This window comes from Acomys minous (genome assembly GCF_964271855.1).
Source record: "Acomys minous genome assembly, chromosome: 13".
Classification (NCBI taxonomy): Eukaryota; Metazoa; Chordata; class Mammalia; order Rodentia; family Muridae; genus Acomys; species Acomys minous.
The window spans coordinates 104297812-104320649 of NC_140495.1; the positions used below are offsets into that span (position 1 = coordinate 104297812).

The following is a 22838-nucleotide window of genomic DNA, read 5'->3' on the forward strand; positions in this document are numbered from 1 at the left end:
TCTGTTAGATCCATTTGACCCATGGTATTGGTTAATGATGTTATTTCTCGGCTTAGTTTCTGTTTCAATGACTTATCCTTCAGTGAGAGTGGGGTGTTGAAGTCTCCCACTATTATTGTGTGGGGATCGATGTGTGGTTTAAGCATTTTCAGCAGATCTTTTACAAGTGTGGGTGCCCTTGTATTGGGAGCATAGATGTTCAGAATTGTGATGTCATCTTGGTTGACTTTACCTTTGATGAGTATGAAGTGTCAGAAGGCAGAGCTTTATAATTACCTCATCTCACCCAGTTGGGGGCACATGCGTTAAGGCTTCCTGCTCTGTACATGTCCATGGATGGCCACAGAAAGATTAGGAGGTGATTTGTGGACACAGAAAAATGTTAGAAAGTAAAAATTAAACAGAATCCACAAATGGTGAGGATTGACTTTTTGCCTATCATCCATCCATCCATCCATCTATCTATCTATCTATCTATCCATCCATCCATCCATCCATCCATCCATCCATCCATCTATCCATCCATCCATCCATCCATCCATCCATCCATCCATCCACTCACTCACTCATTCATGTCTTTCTACCCATTCAGCCACTCACTCATCCACCCATCAACCCACCCAGCTACCTATTTATCCATTAACACACTCATCCCTCCATCTACTAACACACTCATCCACCCACCTGCCTACTCACCCACTCAATCACCCATTTATATATCAGCTGACAGGCAGGTGTCTAGAAATGCCTCGAGTTTTCGGTGTACTCGTCAACTTTATTTCAAATTCGGAAAACTGTTTTGTTAGAGGATGGTTTTGTGCACTGTGTATCTAAATGCTGATTTCTGCACCCAGAGATCTAGTTCCAATCAGATGTGGGCGTTGTAATTATTGTTGAAACATCTCGTGCTTTATTCTCTGTAAAAATCATTCTCCATCATCTCAGATTGGTTAATAAAGAAGTGAACAGTCAGTAGTTGGGCAGGACTATTGTTGAGGTGGGACTTCCAATCCTAGGTAGAGCAGAGAGGGAGAGGAGAAGGTTGAGGAGAAGGTCTCCATGGGGACACAGATGGAGGAGGAATAGATAGGGAAAGACTAGGTGGAAAGTAAGAGGGCACATGGCTGGGAAGTAGGCCAGGGCAGTTTTGTTGGATTGGATAGATGAGTATCTGTCCAGTTATGGTGCTTGAAGCTTATTAATAAATGTCTTAGGTCTCTGTGTCATTATTTGGGGGCTAGGGTGTTACCTTATTCTTACACTGTTTGTCATTTTCTCTTTACTAGTCTTTCTGCCCCAGCCTTTCCCCTTCATACTCTGATTTTACATGTGTCACACTTGAGACTCTGTTTTGTCCATGAATCCAGCTCTGCTTTTGCCTCTAGCTCTCCCCGTGGCTCTGCTGTGTCCATAACTCTGTCTCTGCAAACCTCTTTAAATGTTCCTCACAGTCCTCTCTTTGGGGAACTTCATCTTCAGGTTCTTTTCATCCTTGTCGCCTCATCTCAGGTCATTTTGGGTTTTCATGGCTGCTCTCCTGGTCTTCGGTTCTTGATGTCTGTCTTGTTCCTTGCATCCCCTCATTCTGCTCCTGCTAGGTCTTCTCCTCACACACCATTAATGCCATGACTTTATCCTCTGTTTGCTAATTCCACTGGTTCCGCCATTCTGGACGTCATTCTACCCATTGCTTCCATCCTGGACTGCGCTGGCCTGTTGTGTGAATGACTCCCCACCGTGGTATGAGCATACTGCTCTGTTCTATAGGTCTTGTTGTGTTTCCCACTGAAGGGTGTTGACTCCTTCCTGCAGGGACATCCCTGTCAGGCAGCTCTGTCTTCTCATGGATCCTCCTGGTGACATGTTGATGGGGTTGCACATAAAGTTAGTGCCTGAAGGAAGGTCAACACCTTAACCAAGACAAGCTGCTCCTTGGTGACTGAGTGCTTCTAACTCTGAGGGAGGTCCTTGGCTCTGGATGTCTGCAGTGCCCAGGTGCTCACGGCCTAGCTTCAGCATACAGGGTACCTCACAGTGGTACTACTGCACTCTCCGACTCCACATCCTATATATTCACCCCTCTTTAGGTCCGGTGTCCCCCTCTAAAGCTGGAGGAATTCCCCTGCTCTGGGAGTCAGCCTCATCTTGGGATCTGGAGCCAAGGCTGTGCACAGATGATGTGGGCTGACTCAGTGTTCCCTTCCTGTGGGGTCATGACCTCCCAGCAGGCTGTGCAGTATGCATGATGCACACCCATCCATCTTTCTAGGTTCCAGGAAGAGAGAACATACAAGGCCACAGGCTACAGTTAGTCCATTGCCTGTGCTTGACAACTGGGCATCTTTCAGTTCCGACCACGCCTCCTTCTCTGACTCCTCAGGATCTTTCTTTTACTCAGTACAACCTACACTGTAGTTCAGGCCTATCCTGTCCAGAAAGCACTGCCCTAGAAGGAAACATGATTTTGGAGATATCAGTCCATAGTGAGCTAGCTGCTTGGTTGGTGCCTGTGTCAATAGACTTAACATGGTAACAGAATTAAGTAGGGGAGGCCCGTAACATCAAGTTTGGAAAGAGATGGAGCCACTACCATCCTGCCACACCCTCTCAGAGAGCTTGGAAGGCTGCACATGCCTCTACTCAAGCCTGTCTACAGAGTCTGCCATGTCCCAGAGTATAGACAGAGCACAGGCATCTGGGGACCCACACCCACGCCAGGAACTGTTCCAAGTGCTGACACTGACTGCCTGGAAATCTAGACAGTAGCCCCCAGTGAATGAACCACTGAAGAGAAGGCTTCACTCAGTGTGAGCTGGTCTCCATGCTCTCAGGCCTCAGGCCTCAGGCAGCCCACATGTGGCAGCATGAGGATGTGACGTCAGGGTAGGGCAGTATCCTTCCTGCGTACACCAATTGGTTCCTACTTAAGTGGACTTCAACAAATGTATTAGCACGTGGACCAGAGTCAAGTCTTCTGTTCACCATCAGGGAAGGCAGGAGCATTTCCCATAGAACTAGTTCTGTTGGGACTCAGGTCCCAGGTGCTGTGAGCCTCACAGGGAGCTGGTACCTGGTGCCAGGCACACGGATACATGGTGCCAAGATGCTTGGCTGTGCCAGAACTACAACTTCAATGTGGGGGCATCAGTGCCCATCCTTATCCTCTGCGGGCTACGTCCACCTGATGGATACTAGAGTAGAGTCAGGACCATCCCAGCAGCCAGCACATTCCCATCCACAATTAGATTCTAGATTTGTGAAGATGTCACTGACTACTTAGTGTGCTAGGCCAGTGTGCTCCATGACAGTGTGTTTACTCTCCAATCACAGTCTGTGCCCTCACACATATTAATGGTTTCTGCCTTTAGCCCTAATGAAATATGGAGGTAGGGGCCTGTCTGCTCACACAAGGCCCATGGCCCAGAGCTCATTCCAGTTGCTAGCACATACTTGTACCACTGACAGTGGCCGACCACAGGAGAGCTGAGACAGCACGTGGCAGTCACCTGAGGAGCTGTCGCCTGAGCTGCTCTGGCAAGTGTGGGGCATGGAAGTGTCTACTCAGGTTCATTGGCATCCTGTAGAGAAGGCTTGGTCCAAAGCAAGGGAACACAGGGAACTAAGCCAGCACAGATAGGTCTCAAAGGGCGGCAGGTCGCCAGCTGCAAAGGAGAAATTATAGGACACCAATGAGGACCAACGGAGTCTGCACAGGTTCAGTCAAGGTCTTTATTGCTCAGAAGGCTCAAGTGTGTTCAGAGGAGACACAGTCACAATGAGATGAGGTGGCTTGACCTAGAGAGGGCAAGGACAGAGAGAGGAGGTCACTGCCATGGCCTGGGTAGGGTGTAGAGCACAGAGTGTGGACATGTACTTCTATGATGTCCGGCTCCCCATCACTCACTGGAGATACAGGAAATTCTCTCATTGGGAAACTGGTCATCAGCAGCTGCACTTCTGGCCTGAGGAGAGGCCACAGCAGGCCTGGCGGGAGCAGGCAGGGCGGCACAGCAGGGACACACAGGAGGAGGCTGGGCGGCAGCAGCTGGGCTGGCAGGAGGAGGCACAGCAGGAGGTGGGCACACAGCAGGTGGGTCTGCACACAGGGCAGCAGAGCAGGGACATGCTGGAGCAGGGCTTGCAGCAGACAGGCTTGCAGCAGACAGGAGCACAGCAGGGTGGCTGACAGCATGAGGAGGATCCAGAGCAGACAGGTGTGCAGCAGACAGGTGTGCAGCACACAGGCTTGCAGCAAAGAGTCACACCGCAGGACTGCTGGCAGGGGGAGCAGGTGCAGCACGCTGGCTGGCAACATGAAGATTGGCAGCAGGGGCTGGACCCACAACACACTGGGGTGCACACAAGGGTTAGACAGGGACCTGGGGCACAGCAACTAGGGGCGCAGCAGCTAGACTGGCAGCAGCTGGGGACACAGCAGCTGGGCTCACAGCAGCTCTCTGGGCAGTCGTCCACCTGCCAGGAGGAGTGGGTGCAAGCATCAGAGCAGACAGACATGGTGGAGGCGGCCATGGCAGAGCTGGCTTGGGGTAGAGTGAGTGAGTGGTGAGTGAGAGTGTGAGTGTGTGCGAGGTGCTGGGCCATCGCCTTTTATCCTCCTGTGCTGTTGTGTGGCTTGGCCTCCCTTCCTTGTTGGTGTGACTCTGGCCATCATTAGGGTGTTTGTTTGTCTGGGATGTTGTCAGGCCTGTCTGTCTCCTGCCTTTGGGTGGTGCTGGGAGCAGTGGTGGGGCAGAGGTGTTACATGAATAGGGAGGTTGTGTTGTCATTAGTGGGACTTGTCCCAGCCATCCTATGGCTGCAGAGATGTCATCCTGCCATGGCCAGATGCCAGGACCCTTGCTCCCTCTGCAAGAATTTGTGTCAGGGGTGGGATGCCCTCAGTCCAGTACCCCTCCCAGAGCCCAGCTTTGCATGAGGACATCTGCTGCTTTGAGAGATTGTTCAGATGTCAGAGGTGCTCAGTGACCCATCCATGGCCTTAGAGTTGATAATACAATAACTTGACTGTAGCTACTATCTTCAGAGTGTCTCCTCAGATCCTCAACCTCTATATTGCCTTATGACACTGTCCACCCTGTTCTGTGCCTGTGTCCACCCAGCTTGCTGTCCACCATGTCCTCAGGGCTGCAGGTTGAACCCCCTGCTCTAGAAGGCTAGCAGTTCTAGGCTGACCTCTCAAGTTCTATCCTCAAGGAGCATAATGTGCTTGATCTGTTGAAACCATAGATGCACCGCATTGGCCAGGAGTCCACGGAGTTCTCTGTGGCACTGCTCAGTGCTCTCTGGGCATCCTTTGTCCACTCCACCCTCCTCCAATGCTACTGACGTCCCTTGTCAGCTCTTTCACCCACAAGTCCCCCAGCCCTGTGCCTAGCACTAGGATGGGTGTGCATAGCCACTGCTTTAGAGTTAAGTTACGATTGTACACAGAGCCCAGTACAGAAAATGCATCTGGAAGGTGGGCTGTATGTCATCTGAAGCCAGTGCTGGCCAGTGTCCTCCATTTCTATCTCTCTGTCGAGCTACACACATGCACACACATGTGCACATGCACATAAGCAGAGGACATTTTCCTCATTCTAATGGTGTGTTCTGGAAGTCACCAGCACTAATGTAGCTGACCAGTTGCTTCCTGGGGTACACACAGGCTCAGTTTCCCATGAGCCTCTCTGTTCATCACATATATCTCACAGGAGCTTGTCTAATGGGCTTCTCACAAACGTCTGAACCATCCACAGGGTGGACTTATTACCGCTGGATCACACCAGGAGCAGAGCTAGGTCTGACCTTGTGGACTGTCTGTGAGGTGCCCTGCAGGACTAGTGTCATAGCAAAGGATGCTTCAGCAGCATCCGGGGCATTTCCTGGCAAGATGACAGCAGGGGCCCAGAAAATGAGCACCAAGGAGACCGTGGTGAGGCTCATTTTCAGGATTAGTCAAAACCAGAAGGCAGAGCTTTATTATTACCTCATCTCATCCAGCTCGCAACACGTGCCTTAAGGCTTCCTGTTTTGTGTGTGCACGTGGATTCCCACAGAAAGATTAGGAGGAGATTTGGGGACACAGATACATGTTAGAAATTCCAAATTAAACAGCATCCACAAATGGTGATGATTAACTATTTTGCCTATTATCCATCTATCCATGTATCTATCCATCCATCCATCCATGCATCCATCTACTCATCCATCCATCCATCCATCCATCCACTGACTCACTCATTCATGTCTTTCTACCCAATCAGCCACTCACTCATCCATCCATCAACCAACTCAGATACCTTTGTATCCATCTCCCCACTCATCCCTCCATCCACTGACACACCCATCTACCCACCTGCCTACTCACTCACTTATGTATCAGTTGACAGGCCGGTGGCTAGAAACGAATCGAATTTTCACTGTACTCGTCAACTTTATTTCAAATTTGGAAAACTGTTTTGTTAGAGGATGGTTTTGTGCACTGTGTATCCAAATACTGATTTCTGTACCCAGAGATCTGGTTCCAGTCAGAAGTGGGCATTGTAATTATTGTTGAAAGAGCTCCTGCTTTATTCTCTGTAATAATCGTTCTCCATCATCTCTGATTGGTTAATCAGAACTGAACAGTCAGTAGTTGGGCAGAACTATTGTTGACGTGAGACTTTCAATCCCAGGTGGAGCCGAGACGGAGAGGAAATGTTTGAGGAGAAGGTTGCCATGAGAAGGTCTCCATGAGGACACAGATGAAGGAGGAATAGATAGAGCGAGACTAGATGGAAGTCATGGAAACATGACTGGGATGTAGGCCAGGCCAGTTTTGTTGGATGAAAATAGATGAGTTTTTGACCAGCTATGGTCCTTGAAGCATATTAATAAACGTATTAGCTCTCTGTATCCTTTTTTCTTCTTGAGTGTTACCTTATTCTTACAGTGTTTGGCATTTTCTCTTTGCTAGGCTTTCTGGCCCAACCTTTTTCCCTCAGACCCTGGTTTTACATGTGTCAGATTTGAGACTCTGTTTTGCCTGTGAATCCAGGTCGGCCCGTGCCTCTGGCTCTGCCTGTGCCTCTGGCCCTGCTGTGCCCACAACTCTGTCTCAGCAAACCTCTTTAGATGTTCCTCTCAGTCCTCTCTTTGGGGGAACTTTGTCTTCAGGTCTTTTCGTCCTGGTCATCTCATCTCTAGTCATTTCGGGTTTTCGTGGCTGCTCTCCTGCTCTTTGGCTCTTGATGTCTGTCTTGTTCTTTGCATCCCCTCCTTCTGCTCCCGCTAGGTCTGCTCCTCACACACCATTAATGCCATGACTTTATCCTCTGTCTGCTAATTCCACTGGTTCCGCCATTCTGGACGTCTTTCTGTCCATTGCTTCCATCCTGGATTGCGCTGGCCTGTTGAGTGAATGACTTCCAACCACGGTATGAACATACTGCTCTGTGCCATGGGTCTTGTGTTTCCCACTGAATGGTGTTGACCCCTTCCTGCAGGGACATCCCTGCCAGCAAGCTCCATCTTCCCGTGGATCCCTACTGCTGACATGTTGGTGGGGTTGCATATAAAAGTTTGTGCTTGAGGGAAGGTCAACACCTTAACCAGGACAAGCTGCTTCTTGGTGACTGAGTGCCTCTAACTCTGAGGGAGGTCCTCTGCTCTGGATGTCTACAGTGCTGAGGTGCTCACGGCCTAGCTTCAGGATACAGGGTCCTCATAGTGGTACTACTGCTCTCCCCAGCCCCACATCCTATTTATCCACCCCTCTTGAGCTCCAGTGTCCCCCTCTTGAGCCGGAGGAAGTTCCATCCTCTGGGAATCAACCCCATCCTGTGATCTGGAGCCAAGGCTGTGCACAGATGATGTGGGCTGACTCAGTGTTCCCTTCCTGTGGGGTCATGACCTCCCAGCGGGCTTTGCAGTGGGCATAGTGCACACTCCTCCATCTTTCTAGGTTCCAGGAAGAGGGAACATACAAGGCCACAGGCTACAGTTAGTCCATTGCTTGTGCTTGACAACTGGGCAGCTTCTGGTCATGACCACGCCTCCTTCTCTGACTCTTTAGGATCTTTCTTTTACTCAGTACAACCTACACTGCAGTCAGGCCTATCCTGTCCAGAAAGCACCGCCCTAGAAGGAAACATGATTTTGGAGATATCAGTCCATAGTGAGCTAGCCACTTGGCTTTGGCCTGTGTCAATAGACTCAACGTGGCAACAGAATGAAGTAGGGGAGGCAAGTAACATCATGGTTGGAAAGAGAGTGGAGCCGCCACCAACATGCCACACCCTCTCAGAGAGCTTGGAAGGCTGCACATGCCTCTACTCAAGCCTGTCTACAGACTCTGCCATGTCCCAGAGTTTGGACAGAGCACAGGCATCTGGGGACCCACATTCATGTCATGCACTGTTCTGTGTGCTGATGCTGACTACTTGGGAATCTAGACAGTAGCCACCATTGAATGAAGCACTGAAGAGAAAGCTTCACTCAGTGTGACCTGTCTCCATGCTCTCAAGCCTCAGGCCTCAGGCACCCTACCAGTGGCGGCCTGAGGATGTGACGTCAGGGTGGGACTGTGTCCCTCTTGTCTACACCAATTTCGTCCTACTTGTGTGGACTTCAACAATTGCATTAGCACGTGTTGTCTTCTGTTCACCATCAGGGGAGGCAGGAGCATTTCCCATAGAACTGGTTCTGTTGGGACTCGGGTCCCAAGGGCTGTGAGCCTCACAGGGAGCCTGTAGCTGGTGCCAGGCACACGGATATGTGAGCCAAATTATATGGCTGTACCAGAAATATAACTTCAACATGGGGCATCAGTGCCCATTCTTACCCTCTGCGAACTGCGTCCACCTGAGGAGTTCTAGAGAAGAGTCAGGACCATCCCGGCTCATCAGCACATTCTCATCCACTGTTAATTCCTAGATTTGTGAAGATATCACTGACTACATAGTGTGCATGGCCTGTGTGCTCCATCACAGTGTGGTCTCAGTGTGTCTGTCCATCACAGAGTGCTTGCTCTCCAATCACAATCTGTGCCCTCTGCACATTGATGGTCTCTGCATTTTGCCCTAATGAAGTCAAGAGGTAAGGCCTGTCTGCTCACACAAGGCCCATGGCCTAGACCTGACTCCAGTGGCTAGCATATACGTGTACCACTTAACAAGGAACAGTGGCCAACCACAGGAGCTGAGACAGCACCTGGCAGGCATCCAAGGAGCTGTCACTCAAGCTGCTCTGGAAAGCATGGGCCATGGAAGTGTCTACTCAGGTTGATTAGCATCCTATAGAGAAGGAGTGGTTCAAAGCAAGGGGACACGGGGAACTAAACTACACAGATAGGTCTCAAAGGGCGGCAGATCGCCAGCTGCAAAGGAGAAATTACAGGACACCAATGAGGACCAACGGAGTCTGCACAGGTTCAGTCAAGGTCTTTATTACTCAGAAGGCTCAAGGGTGTTCAGAGGAGACACAGTTACAATGAAGTGAAGTTGCTTGACCTCGAGAGGGCAGGGGCAGAGAGAGGAGGGCACTGCCATGGCCTGGGTAGAGTTTAGAGCACAGAGTGTGGACATACACTCTGTGAGGTCTGGCTCCCCATCACTCACTGGAGATACAGGAAATTCTCTCATTGGGAGACAGGTCATCAGCAACTGCACTTCTGGCCTGACGAGAGGCCACAGCAGGCCTGGCGGGAGCAGGCAGGGCGGCACAGCAGGGACACACAGGAGGAGGCTGGGCGGCAGCAGCTGGGCTGGCAGGAGGAGGCACAGCAGGAGGAGGTGGGCACACAGCAGGCAGGTCTGCAGACAGGGCGGCAGAGCAGGGACATGCTGGAGCAGGGCTTGCAGCAGACAGGCTTGCAGCAGACAGGTGCACAGCAAGATGGCTGACAGCATGAGGAGGATCCAGAGCAGATGGGTGTGCAGCAGACAGGCTTGCAGCAGACAGGTGTGCAGCAGACAGGTGTGCAGCAGACAGGCTTGCAGCACACAGGTGCACAGCAGGATGGTTGGCAGCAAGAGGACTGGCAGCTAGACTGCTGGCAGCATGAGGAGGATCCACAGCAGACAGGTGTGCAGCAGACAGGCTTGCAGCAAAGAGTCACACCGCAGGACTGCTGGCAGGGGGAGCAGGTGCAGCAGGCTGGCTGGCAGCATGAAGATTGGCAGCAGGGGCTGGACCCACAACACACTGGGGAGCAGATGAGGGTCAGACAAGGGGCTGGGCCACAGCAGGTGGGCTGGCAGCAGCTGGGCTGGCAGTAGCTGGGGACACAGCAGCTAGGGACACAGCAGCTAGACTGGCAGCAGGTGGGGGCACAGCAGCTAGACTGGCAGCAGCTGGGCTCACAGCAGCTCTCTGGGCAGTTGTCCACCTGCCAGGAGGAGTGGGTGCAAGCATCAGAGCAGACAGACATGGTGGAGGCGGCCATGGCAGAGCTGGCTTGGGGTAGAGTGAGTGAGTGGTGAGTGAGAGTGTGAGTGTGCGAGGTGCTGGGCCGTCGCCTTTTATCCTCCTGTGCTGCTGTGTGGCTTGGCCTCCCTTCCTTGTTGGTGTGACTCTGGCCTTCATTAGGGTGTTTGTTTGTCTGGGATGTTGTTGTCAGGGCCGTCTGTCTCCTGCCTGTTGGTGATGCTGGGAGGAGTTGTGGGGCAGAGGTGTCACATGAACAAAAAGATTGGGATGTCATTGTTGGGACTTGCCCAGACATCTTATTGCTACAGGGATGTCATCCTGCCATAGTCAGATGCTTGGCCCCTTGCTCCCTCTGCAAGAATTAGTGCCAGAGGAGTGATGCCCTCAGTCCAGTACCCTGCCCAGAGCCCAGCTTTGGATGAGGACAGCTGCCTCTTTGTGGCAGTGTTCAGACAGCAGAGGTGTTCAGGGACCCATCCACCGCCACTGAATTGGTACAATATGTTGCCTATGACTACCATTTCCATAGTGTCTCTTCAGCTCCTGAACCTCTCTATATTGCCTTATAACACTGTCCACCATGCTCTGTGCCTGTGTCCATCCTGCCTGCTGTCCCCCATGTCTTGGAGCTGCAGGATGAGCTCCCTGCTCTAGAAGGCTAGCAGTTCTAGGCTGAGCTCTCAAGTTCTATCCTCGAGGAGCAAAATGAATGTGCATGATCTGTTGAAACCACAGATTTATCGCATTGGCCAGGAGTCCACTGGGCTCTCTGTCTCACTGCTCAGTGCTCTCTGGGCATCGTTTGTCCACTCCACTCTCCTCCACTGCTACTGACATCCTTCATCAGTTCTTCTGCCCACAAGTCACCCAGCCCTCTCTCTAGCGCTGGGATGGTTGTCCGTAGCCACTACTTTAACGTTAAGTCGCATATGTACACAGAGCCCAGTTCCCTCTCTTTAGAGAACTTCATCTTCAGGTTCTTTTTGTCCTTGTCGTCTCATATCCACTCATTTTGGGTTTCCTTGGCTGCTCTCCTGCTCTTCAGCTCTTGGTATCTGTCTTGTTCTTTGCATCCCCTTCTTCTGCTCCGGCTTGGCCTGCTCCTCAAACACCATTAATGCCAGGACTTTATCCTCTTGTCTGCTAATTCTGCTGGTTCCACCATTCTGGACGTCTTTCTGTCCATTGCTTCCATCCTGGACTGCGCTGGCCTGTTGAGTGAATGACTTCCCACCAGGGTATGAACATACCGGTCCTTCCATGGGTCTTGTTGTGTTTCCCACTGAAGGGTGTTCACACCTTCCTGCAGGGACATCCCAGTCAGCCAGCTCCATCTCTCCTGCATCCCTACTAGGGACATGGTGATGGGGTTGGATACGGAACTGTGCTTGCAGAAAGGTCAACACCTTAACCAGGAAAAGCTGTTCCTTAGTGACTGAGTGGCTCCAGCTCTGAGGGAGGTCCTCTGCTCTGGATGACTCTAGTGCCCATGTGCTCACTGCCCAGCCATACAGAGCTTCAAGCTCCTACTCTCCTGCCCCCCATCCTGCATATCCACCACTCTTGAACTTCTGCATCCACTTTCCAGATCGAGGAATCCCCCTGTCTAGGCGTCAGCCCCATCCTGTGATCTGGTGCCAAGCCTGTGCACAAATGACATAGGATGACTCAGCATTCCCTTCCTGTGGGGTCATGACCTCCTGACAGGCTGTGCAGTGGACATAGTGCACACCCCTCCATCTTTCTACTTTTCAGGAAGAGAGAACATACAAGGCCACAGGCTACAGTTAGTCCATTGCTTGTGTTTGACAACTGGGCATCTTTCGGTTCAGACAATGCCTCCTTCTCTGACTCCTCAGGATCTTTCTTTTACCCAGTACAACCGAGCCTATACTGCAGTTCAGGCCTGTTCTGTCTAGAATGCATTACCCTAGAAGGAAAGGTGAATTTGGAGTTAACAGTCCATAGTGGGCTACTCAGTTGCTTTTGGCCTTTTGGACGACTTGACCAGACAAGAAAGTGAAGTGGGGGGGGGTCGGTAGCATCATGTTTGGAAAGAGATGGAGCTGTCGCCATCCTGCCACACCCTCTCAGAGACTTTGGATGGCTGCACATCCTCCTACCCAAGCCATGTCTACAGAGTCTGCCATGTCCCAGAGTGTAGACGGAGCACAGGCATCTGCGGACCCACACCCACGCCAGGAACTGTCCTGTGTGCTGACACTGACTGCTTGGGAATCTAGACAGTAGCCCCTAGTGAACAAAGCACTGAAGAGAAATCTTCACTCAGTGTGAGGCTGTCTCCATGCTCTCAGGCCTCAGGCTGCCCACCAGTGGCGTCATGAGGAAGTGACATGTCAGGGTAGGAGAAGTGTGCTCATGGCTACACCAATTTCTTCCTGCTTAATTGGATTTCAACAATTTTTTTTACAAGTGACCCAGGGTAGAGTCTTCTGTTCACAATCAGGGGAGGCAGGAACATTTCCCGTAGAACAGTTTCTGTTGGGACTTGGGTCACAGGTGCTGTGCGCCTCATGGGAGTGTGTAGATGGTGCCAGGCACACGGATACAGGCTGACAAAATACTTGGCTGTGCTAGAACTAAAATTTCAATGGGGGGGGCATCACTCCCCATCCTTATTCTTTTCTGGCTGCGCCCACCTGATGAGTACCAGAGTAGAGCCAGGACCACCCCGGCTTGCCAGGATATTCTCATCCACAATTAGATTCTAGATTTGTGAAGATGTCACTAACTCCTTAGTGTGCCAGGCCTGTGTGCTCCATCACAGTGTGGTTGCTCTCCAAGCATAGTGTGTGCCCTCCCACATATTAATGGTCTCTGCATTTAGCCCCAATGAAATCCAGAGGTAGGGCCTGTCTGCTCACACAAGGTCCATGGCCCAGAGCTCATTCCAGTTGCTAGAACATATTTGTACCAGTTAACAAGGGACCGTGGCCGACCACAGCAGAGCTGAGACTGCACCTGGCAGTCACCCGAGGAGCTGTCGCCTGAACTGATCTGGGTAGCATGGGACAGAAAAGTGCTTACTCAAGTTTGGTTGGCATTCTATAGAGAAAGCTTGGTTCAAAGCAAGGGTACATGGGGCACTAAAGTAGCACAGATAGGTCTCAAAGGGCGGCAGATTGCCAGCTGCAAAGGAGAAATTATAGGACACCAATGAGAACCAACTGAGTCTGCACAGGTTCAGTCAAGGTCTTTATTGCTCAGAAGGCTCAAGTGTGTTCAGAGGAGACACAGTCACAATGAGGTGGCTTGACCTAGAGAGGGCAGGGACAGAGAGAGGAGGGCACTGCCATGGCCTGGGTGGTGTGTAGAGCACAGAATGCTGACACAATCTTCTGTGAGGTTTGGCTCCCCACCACTCACTGGAGATACAGGAAATCCTCTCATTGGGAAACTGGTCATCAGCAGCTGGACTTCTGGCCTGAGGAGAGGCCACAGCAGGCCTGGCGGGAGCAGGCAGGGCGGCACAGCAGGGACACACAGGAGGAGGCTGGGCGGCAGCAGCTGGGCTGGCAGGAGGCACAGCAGGAGGAGGTGGGCACACAGCAGGCAGGTCTGCACACAGGGCGGCAGAGCAGGGACATGCTGGAGCAGGGCTTGCAGCAGACAGGCTTGCAGCAGACAGGTGCACAGCAGGATGGCTGACAGCATGAGGAGGATCCAGAGCAGATGGGTGTGCAGCAGACAGGTGTGCAGCAGACAGGCTTGCAGCAGACAGGTGTGCAGCAGACAGGCTTGCAGCGGAGAGGAACACAGCAGGATGATTGACAGCATGAGGGTTGGCAGCAAGAGGACTGGCAGCTAGGCTGCTGGCAGCATGAGGAGGATCCACAGCAGACAGGTGTGCAGCAGACAGGCTTGCAGCAAAGAGTCACACCGCAGGACTGCTGGCAGGGGGAGCAGGTGCAGCAGGCTGGCTGGCAGCATGAAGATTGGCAGCAGGGGCTGGGCCCACAACACACTGGGGTGCAGACCAGGGTTAGACAGGGACTTGGGGCACAGCAGCTGGGGACACAGCAGCTAGACTGGCAGCAGCTGGGGACACAGCAGCTAGACTGGCAGCAGCTGGGCTGGCAGCAGCTGGGCTCACAGCAGCTCTCTGGGCAGTCGTCCACCTGCCAGGAGGAGTGGGTGCAAGCATCAGAGCAGACAGACATGGTGGAGGCGGCCATGGCAGAGCTGGCTTGGGGTAGAGTGAGTGAGTGGTGAGTGAGAGTGTGAGTGTGCGAGGTGCTGGGCCGTCGCCTTTTATCCTCCTGTGCTGCTGTGTGGCTTGGCCTCCCTTCCTTGTTGGTGTGACTCTGGCCATCATTAGGGTGTTTGTTTGTCTGGGATGTTGTTGTCAGGCCTGTCTGTCTCCTGCCTGTGGGTGATGCTGCAAGGAGTTGTGGTGTAGAGGGGTTTCCTGAACAGGGAAGTTGAGATTTCAATGGTGAGACTTGCCAAGCCAACTTATGGCTGCAGGGATGTCATCCTGCCATAGCCAGATGCCACGACCCTTGCTCCCTCTGCAAGAATTAGTCCCAGGGGACTGATGCCCTCAGTCCAGTACCCCTCCCAGAGCCCAGCTTTGGATGACGAAAGCTGACTCTTTGTGACAGTGTTCAGACACCAGAGGTGTTCAGTGACCCATCCACCGCCACCGACTTGGTACAATAAGTTGCCTATAACTACCACCTCAGTAGTGTCTCTTCAGCTCCTGAACCTCTCGATATTGCCTTATGACACTGTTCCCCCTGCTCTGTGCCTGTGTCAACCCTGCCTGCTGTCTGCTATGAGTTGGTGCTGCAGGGTGAGCTCCCTGCTCTAGAAGGCTAGCAGTTCTAGGCTGAGCTCTCAAGTTCTATCCTCAAGGAGCAGAATGCGCATGGTCTGTTGAAACCACAGATGCACCGCATTGGCCAGGAGTCCACGGGGCTCTCTGTCTCACTGCTCAGTGCTCTTGGGCATCCTTTGTCCACTCCACCCTCTTCCAATGCTATTGATATACTTTGCTAGCTCTTTCACCCACAAGTGCCCCAGCCCTGTGTCTAGCACTAGGATGGGTGTGCATATCCACTGCTTGAAAGTTTAGTCACATGTGGACACAGAGCCCAGTACAGAAAATGCATCTGGAAGTTAGGCTGTGTGTCATCTGAAGCCAGTGCTGCCCAGTGTGCTCCATTTCCATCTGTCTGCACATAAACAGAGACCATTCTCCTCATTCTAATAGTGTTTTCTGGAAGTCACTGGCAATAATGTAGCTTACCAGTTGCTTGCTGGGGTTCACACAGGCTCAGTTTCCCATGAGCCTCTCTGGCCATCACATGTGCCACACAGGAGCTTGTCTAATATGCTTCTCACAAATGTCCTTGAGATACCCACATGGTGGACTTATTACCACTGGCCTCACACCATCTGTAGAGGTTGGCTTGACCTTGTGGACTATGTGTGAGGAGCACTGTAGGACTAGTTTCATAGCACAGGGCACTTCAGCACCATCCGGGGCATTCCCTGGCAAGATGAGAGCAGGAGCCCGGAAAATGAGCACCAGGGAGAACAAGGTGAGGCTCATTTTCAGGATTAGTCAAGACCAGAAGGCAGAGCTTTATAATTACCTCATTTCACCCTGTTGGGAGCAGGTGCCTTAAGGCTTCCTGCTCTGTACATGTCCATGGATGGCCACAGAAAGATTAGGAGTTGACTTGGGGGACACAGATAAATGATAGAAAATAAAAATTGAACAGAATCCACAAATAATGAGGATAGACGTTTTGCCTATCATCCATCCATCCATCCATCCATCCATCCATCCATCCATCTATCCACTCAATCATCCATTCATTCATCTGTCTTTCTACCCATCCATCCACTCACTCATCCACCCATCAACCCACCCAGCCACCTGTTTGTCCATCTCCCCACTCATCCCTCCATCTACTAACGCACTCATCCACCCACCTGCCTACTCACCCACTCAGTCACCCATATATTTATCAGCTGACAGGCCGGTGTCTAGAAATGCCTCGAGTTCTTGGTGTACTCCCCAGCTTCATTTCAAATTTAGAAAACTCCCGTTAGGGGATGGTTTGTGCATGGTGTATCCAAGTGCTGAATTTGGTACCCAGAGATCTGGTTCCAGTCATAAGTTGGCATTGTCATTACTGTTGAAACATCTGCTTTATTCTGTGTAAAAATCATTCACCATCATCTCATGTTAGTTAAAACAGAGCTGAACAGTCCGGAGCTGAGCAGGACTATTGTTGAGGTGGGACTTCTAATGCCAGGTAGAGCAAAGAGGGAGAGGAGAAGGTTGCCGTGAGATTGTCTCCATGGGGACACAGATGGAGGAGCAATAGAGGGGCGAGACTAGGTGGAAGGTAAGAGGGCACATGGCTGGGAAGTAGGGCAGGCCAGTTTTGTTGGATTGGATTAGATGAGTATCTGCCCAGCTACAGTGCTTGAAGCTTACTAATAAATGTGTTAGGTCTCTGTGTCATTATTTGGGTGGGAGAGTGTTACCTTATCCTTACACTGTTTGCCATTTTCTCTTTACTAGTCTTTCTGCTCCGACCTTTCCCCCTCATACTCTGCTTTTATGTCACACTTGAGACTCTGTTTTGCCTGTGAATTCAGCTCTGCCTGTGGCTCTGCTGTGCCCACAACTCTGTCTCTGCAAACCTCTTTAGATGTTGCTCACAGTCCTCTCTTTGGGGAACTTCATCTTCAGGGTCTTTTCGTCCTCGTCATCTCCTCTCTGCTCATTTTGGGTTGTCGTGGCTGCTCTCCTGCTCTTTGGCTCTTGGTGTCTGTCTTGTTCTTTGCATCCCCTCCTCCTGCTCCCACTAAATCTGCTCCTCACACACCATTAATGCCATGACTTTATCCTCTGTCTGCTAATTCCACTGGTTCCGCCATTCTGGATGTCTTTCTATCCATTGCTTCCATCCTGGACTGCGCTGGCCTGTTGTGTGAATGATTTCCCACCATGGTATGAGCATACTGCTCTGTACCATGAGTCTTATTTTGTTTCCCACTGAAGGGTGTTGACCTCTTCCTTCAGGGACACCCCTGTCAGCCATCTCCATCTTCTCCTTTATCCCCCACTTGTAACATGTTGATGGGCTTGCACACAGATTTTGTGTATGAGGGGAAGGTCAACACCTTCACCAAAACAAGCTGCTCCTTGCTGACTGAGTGTTTCTAGCTCTGAGGGAAGTCCTCTGCTCTGGATGTCTCTAGTGGTGCTCAGGTCCTAGCGTTAGGATATGCGGTGACTCACAGTGGTACTACTGCAGTCTCCAACTCCACATCATATATATCCACCCCTCTTGAGGTCTGGTGTCCCCCTCAAAGCTAGAGGGAGTCCCATGCTCTGGGAGTCAGGCCCATCCTGTGATCTGGAGCCAGGGCTGTGCACAGAAGATGTGGGCTGAATCAGTGTTCCCTTCCTGTGGGGTCATGACCTCCCAGCATGCTGTGCTGTGGTCAATACCTTCCTTGACCAGGAGAAGCTGCTCCTTAGTGACTGAGTGGCTCCAGCTCTGAGGTGGGTCCTCTGCTCTTGATGACTCTAGTGCCCATGTGCTCACTGTCCAGCCCCACAGAGCTTCAAACTCCTACTCTCCTGCCCCCCATCCTGCATATCCACCACTCTTGAACTCTGGTAGCCACCTTCAAGCTTTGGAAGCCCCCTGTCTAGGAGTCATCCCCATCCTGTGATCTGGTGACAAGGCTGTGTACAGATGATGTGGGCTGACTCAGTGTTTTCTTCCTGTGGGGTCATGACCTCCCGGCAGGCTGTGAGATGGGTGTAGTGCACCCCCCTCCATCTTTCTAGGTTCCAGGAAGAGAGAACATACAAGGCCACAGGCTACAGTTAGTCCATAGCTTGTGCTTGACAACTGGGCATCTTTCGGTCCCAACCACGCTTCCTTCTCTGACTCCTCAGGATCTTTCTTTTACTCAGTACAACCTACACTGCAGTCAGTGCTGTCCTGTCCAGAAAGCACCGCCCTTGAAGGAAACATGATTTTGGAGTTATCAGTCCATAGTGGACTGCCCAGTTGCTTAGGGCCTGTTTGGAAGACTTGACCTGACAAGAAAATGAATTGGGGGAGGCTGGTAGCATCATGTTTAGAAAGAGATGGAGCTGCCGCCATCCTGCCACACCCTCTCAGAGACCCTGAATGGCTGCACAACCTTCTACCAAAGCCATGTCCACAGAGTCGGCCATGTCCCAAGTGTAGACAGAGCGCAGATGTCTGGGGAGCCACACCCACGCCAGGCACTGTCCCGTGTGCTGACACAGACTGCCTGGGAATCTAGACAGTAGCCCTCAGTGAATGAAGCACTGAAGAGAAATCTTCACTCAGTGTGAGGCTGTCTCCATGCTCTCAGGCCTCAGGCCTCAGGCTGCCCACCAGTGGTGGCATGAGGAAGTGACATGTCAGGGTAGGAGAAGTGTGCTCATGGCTACACCAATTTCTTCTTGCTTAATTGGACTTCAACAATTGTTTTTGCAAGAGACCCAGGGTAGAGTCTTCTGTTCACAATCAGGGAAGGCAGGAACATTTCCAATACAACAGCTTCTGTTGGGACTTGGGTCACTGGTGCTGTGAGCCTCATGGAAGCGTGTAGATGGTGCCAGGCACACGGATACATGCTGACAAAATACATGGCTGTGCTAGAACTAAAATCTTAATGGGGTGGGGGAAGGGGCGGGCATCATTCCCCATCCTTATTCTCTGCAGGCTGCCTCCACCTGATGAGCACTAGAGCAGAGTCAGGACCACCCCGGCAGCCAGCACATTCTCATCCACAATTAGATTCTAGATTTGTGAAGATGTCACTGACTCCTTAGTGTGCCAGGCCTGTGTGCTCCATCACAGTGTGGTTGCTCTCCAAGCATAGTGTGTGCCCTCCCACATACTAATGGTCTCTGCATTTAGCCCTAATGAAATCCGGAGGTAGAGGGCTGTCTGCTCACACAAGGCCCATGGCCCAGAGCTCATTCCAGTTGCTAGAACATATTTGTACCAGTTAACAAGGGACCGTGGCCGACCACAGCAGAGCTGAGACTGCATCTGGCAGTCACCCGAGGAGCTGTCGCCTGAACTGATCTGGGTAGCATGGGACAGAAAAGTGCTTACTCAGGTTTGGTTGGCATTCTATAGAGAAAGCTTGGTTCAAAGCAAGGGGACACGGGGAACTAAATTAGCATAGATAGGTCTCAAAGGGCGGCAGATCCCTAGCTGCAAAGGAGAAATTATAGGACACCAATGAGGACCAACGGAGTCTGCACAGGTTAAGTCAAGGTCTTTATTGCTCAGAAGGCTCAAGTGTGTTCAGAGGAGACACAGTCACAATGAGGTGAGGTTGCTTGACCTAGACAGGGCAGGGACAGAGAGAGTAGGGCACTGCCAAGGCCTGGGTAGTGTGTAGAACACAGAATGTGGACACAAACTTCTGTGAGTCTGGCTCCCCACCACTCACTGGAGAAACAGAAAATTCTCTCATTGGGAAACTGGTCATCAGCAGCTGCACTTCTGGCCTGAGGAGAGGCCACAACAGGCCTGGCGGGAGCAGGCAGGGTGGCACAGCAGGGACACACAGGAGGAGGCTGGGCGGCAGCAGCTGGGCTGGCAGGAGGAGGCACAGCAGGAGGAGGTGGGCACACAGCAGGCAGGTCTGCACACAGGGCGGCAGAGCAGGGACATGCTGGAGCAGGGCTTGCAGCAGACAGGCTTGCAGCAGACAGGTGCACAGCAGGATGACTGGCAGCATGAGGAGGATCCAGAGCATATGGGTGTGCAACAGACAGGTGTGCAGCAGACAGGTTTGCAGCAGACAGGTGTGCAGCAGACAGGAGCACAGCAGGATGGCTGGCAGCAAGAGGACTGGCAGCTAGACTGCTGGCAGCATGAGGAGGATCCACAGCAGACAGGTGTGCAGCAGACAGGCTTGCAGCAAAGAGTCACACCGCAGGACTGCTGGCAGGGGGAGCAGGTGCAGCAGGCTGGCTGGCAGCATGAAGATTGGCAGCAGGGGCTGGACCCACAACACACTGGGGAGCAGATGAGGGTCAGACAAGGGGCTGGGCCACAGCAGGTGGGCTGGCAGCAGCTGGGCTGGCAGTAGCTGGGGACACAGCAGCTAGACTGGCAGCAGCTAGGCTCACAGCAGCTCTCTGGGCAGTTGTCCACCTGCCAGGAGGAGTGGGTGCAAGCATCAGAGCAGACAGACATGGTGGAGGCGGCCATGGCAGAGCTGGCTTGGGGTAGAGTGAGTGAGTGGTGAGTGAGAGTGTGAGTGTGCGAGGTGCTGGGCCGTCGCCTTTTATCCTCCTGTGCTGCTGTGTGGCTTGGCCTCCCTTCCTTGTTGGTGTGACTCTGGCCATCATTAGGGTGTTTGTTTGTCTGGGATGTTGTTGTCAGGCCTGTCTGTCTCCCCCTGTGTGTGGTGCTGGGAGGAGTTGTGGGGCAGAGGTGTTACATGAACAGGGAGATAGGGGTGTCACTGGTGGGACTTGCCCAGCCATCCAATTAATGCAGGGATGTCATCCTGCCATAGTCAGATGCCAGGACCCTTGCTCCCTCTGCAAGAATTAGTGTCAGAGGATCGATGCCCTTAGTCCAGTATCTCTCCCAGAGCCCAGTTTTGGATGAGGAAAGCTGCCTCTTTGTGACAGTGTTCAGAACCAGAGGTGTTCAGGGACCCATGCATGGCCATTGAGTTTAGGGTACAATAACTGCCTGTAACTACCACCTCAATAGTGTCTCTTCAGCTCCTGAACCTCTCTATATTGCCTTATGACACTGTCCACCCAGTTCTGTGCCTGTGTCCACGCTGCCATCTGTCCCCCATGTTTTTGGGCTGCAGGGTGAGCTCCCTGCTCTAGAAGGCTAGCAGTTCTAGGCTGAGCTCTCAAGTTCTACCCTCCAGGAACAGAATGTGCATGGTCTGTTGAAACCACAGACACACCACATTGGTCACAGACGGAGCTGTCTGTCTCACTGCTCAGTGCTCTCTGGGCATCCTTTGTCCACTCCACCCTCCTCCAATGCTACTGACGTCCCTCACCAGCTCTTCCACCCACAAGTCCCCCAGCCCTGTCTCTAGCCACTACTTTAACGTTAAGTCACATATGTACACAGAGCCCAGTCCCCTCTCTTTGGGGAACTTCTTCCTCAGGTTCTTTTCGTCCTTGTCATCTCATCTCTGGTGATTTTGTGTTTCCCTGGCTGCTCTCCTGCTCTTTGGCTCTTGGTGTCTGTCTTGTTCTTTGCATCCCCTCCTTCTACTCCCACTAGGTCTGCTCCTCACACACCATTAATGCCAGGACTTTATCCTCTGTCTGCTAATTCCACTGGTTCCGCCATTCTGGACATCTTTCTGTCCATTGCTTCCATCCTGGACTGCGCTGGCCTGTTGTGTGAATGACTTCCCACCATGGTATGAGCATACCGCTCTGTTCCATGGGTCTTGTTGTGTTTCCCACTGAAAGGACATCCCTGTCAGCCAGATCCATCTTCCCATGGATCCCTCCTGGTGATATGCTGATGGGGTTGGATAAAGAGTTGTGCTTGAGGGAAGGTCAATACCTTAACCAGGAAAAGCTGCTCCGTAGTGACTGAGTGGCTCCAGCTCTGAGGTGGGTCCTCTGCTCTGCATGTCTCTAGTGCCCATGTGCTCACTGTCCAGCCCCACAGAGCTTCAAGCTCCTACTCTCCTGCCCCCCATCCTGCATATCCACCACTCTTGAGCTCTGGTAGCCACTTTGAAGCTTTGGAAGCCCCCTGTCTAGGAGTCAGCCCCATCCTGTGATCTGGTGACAAGGCTGTGCTCAGATGATGTGGACAGACTCAGTGTTTTCTTCCTGTGGGGTCATGACCTCCTGGCAGGCTGTGTAGTGGGCGTAGTGCACACCCCTCCATCTTTCTAGGTTCCAGGAAGAGGGAACATATAAGGCCACAGGCTACAGTTAGTCCATTGCTTGTGCTTTCGGTCCCAAGCACGTTTCCTTCTCTGACCCCTCAGGATCTTTCTTTTACCCAGTACAACCTACACTGCTGCCCAGGCCTGTCCTGTCCAGAGAGCACCGCCTAGAAGGAAATGTGATTGTGGAGTGATAAGTTCATAGTGGGCTAGCCAGTTGTTTCAGACCTGTTTGCAAGACTTGACCTGACAAGAAAATGAAGTGAGGGAGGCTGCTAGCCTCATGTTTGGAAAGAGATGGAGCTGCAACCATCCCGCCACACCCAGACAAAAACCTTGGATGGCTGCACATCCTTCTACCCAAGCCATGTCCACAGATTCTGCCATGTCCCAGAGTGTAGACAGAGCACAGGCCACTGGGGACCAACACCCACGCCAGGCATTGTCCCGAGTGTTGACACTGACTGCCTGGGAATCTAGACAGTAGC

General features: G+C 52.1%; 3 protein-coding genes across 5 annotated transcripts in view; all 3 read right to left on the reverse strand.

Moving 5' to 3' along the window:
* Positions 1–22838, reverse strand: part of LOC311580424 (uncharacterized protein) — a 56702-nt gene that overhangs the window by 16380 nt on the left and 17484 nt on the right. The gene's annotated exons all lie outside the window — the stretch shown is intronic.
* Positions 3716–4575, reverse strand: LOC311580442 (uncharacterized protein). Its single transcript, XM_084752036.1, has one exon. The coding sequence runs from the start codon at positions 4528–4530 to the stop codon at positions 3943–3945; it is 588 nt and encodes a 195-aa protein (XP_084608162.1). The 5' UTR covers positions 4531–4575; the 3' UTR covers positions 3716–3942.
* Positions 9412–14885, reverse strand: LOC311580429 (uncharacterized protein). 2 transcript variants are annotated; one of them, XM_084752015.1, is made up of 2 exons: positions 14478–14885; positions 9412–10234 (listed from the first exon to the last, which is right to left on the reverse strand). In XM_084752015.1, exons 1-2 carry the CDS (start codon positions 14604–14606, stop codon positions 9638–9640), a joined length of 726 nt encoding a protein of 241 aa, XP_084608141.1. In that variant the 5' UTR covers positions 14607–14885; the 3' UTR covers positions 9412–9637. The 2 variants fall into 2 exon arrangements, with proteins under 2 accessions (XP_084608141.1, XP_084608140.1); XM_084752014.1 differs by lacking the exon at positions 14478–14885 and having other exon boundaries at positions 9412–10471.

What these genes read in the sequence shown, in the direction of transcription:
- LOC311580429 (XM_084752014.1), bottom strand. Translation starts at nt 10,426, where the DNA reads ATGGCCGCCTCCACCATGTCTGTCTGCTCTGATGCTTGCACCCACTCC.
- LOC311580442 (XM_084752036.1), bottom strand. Translation starts at nt 4,530, where the DNA reads ATGGCCGCCTCCACCATGTCTGTCTGCTCTGATGCTTGCACCCACTCC.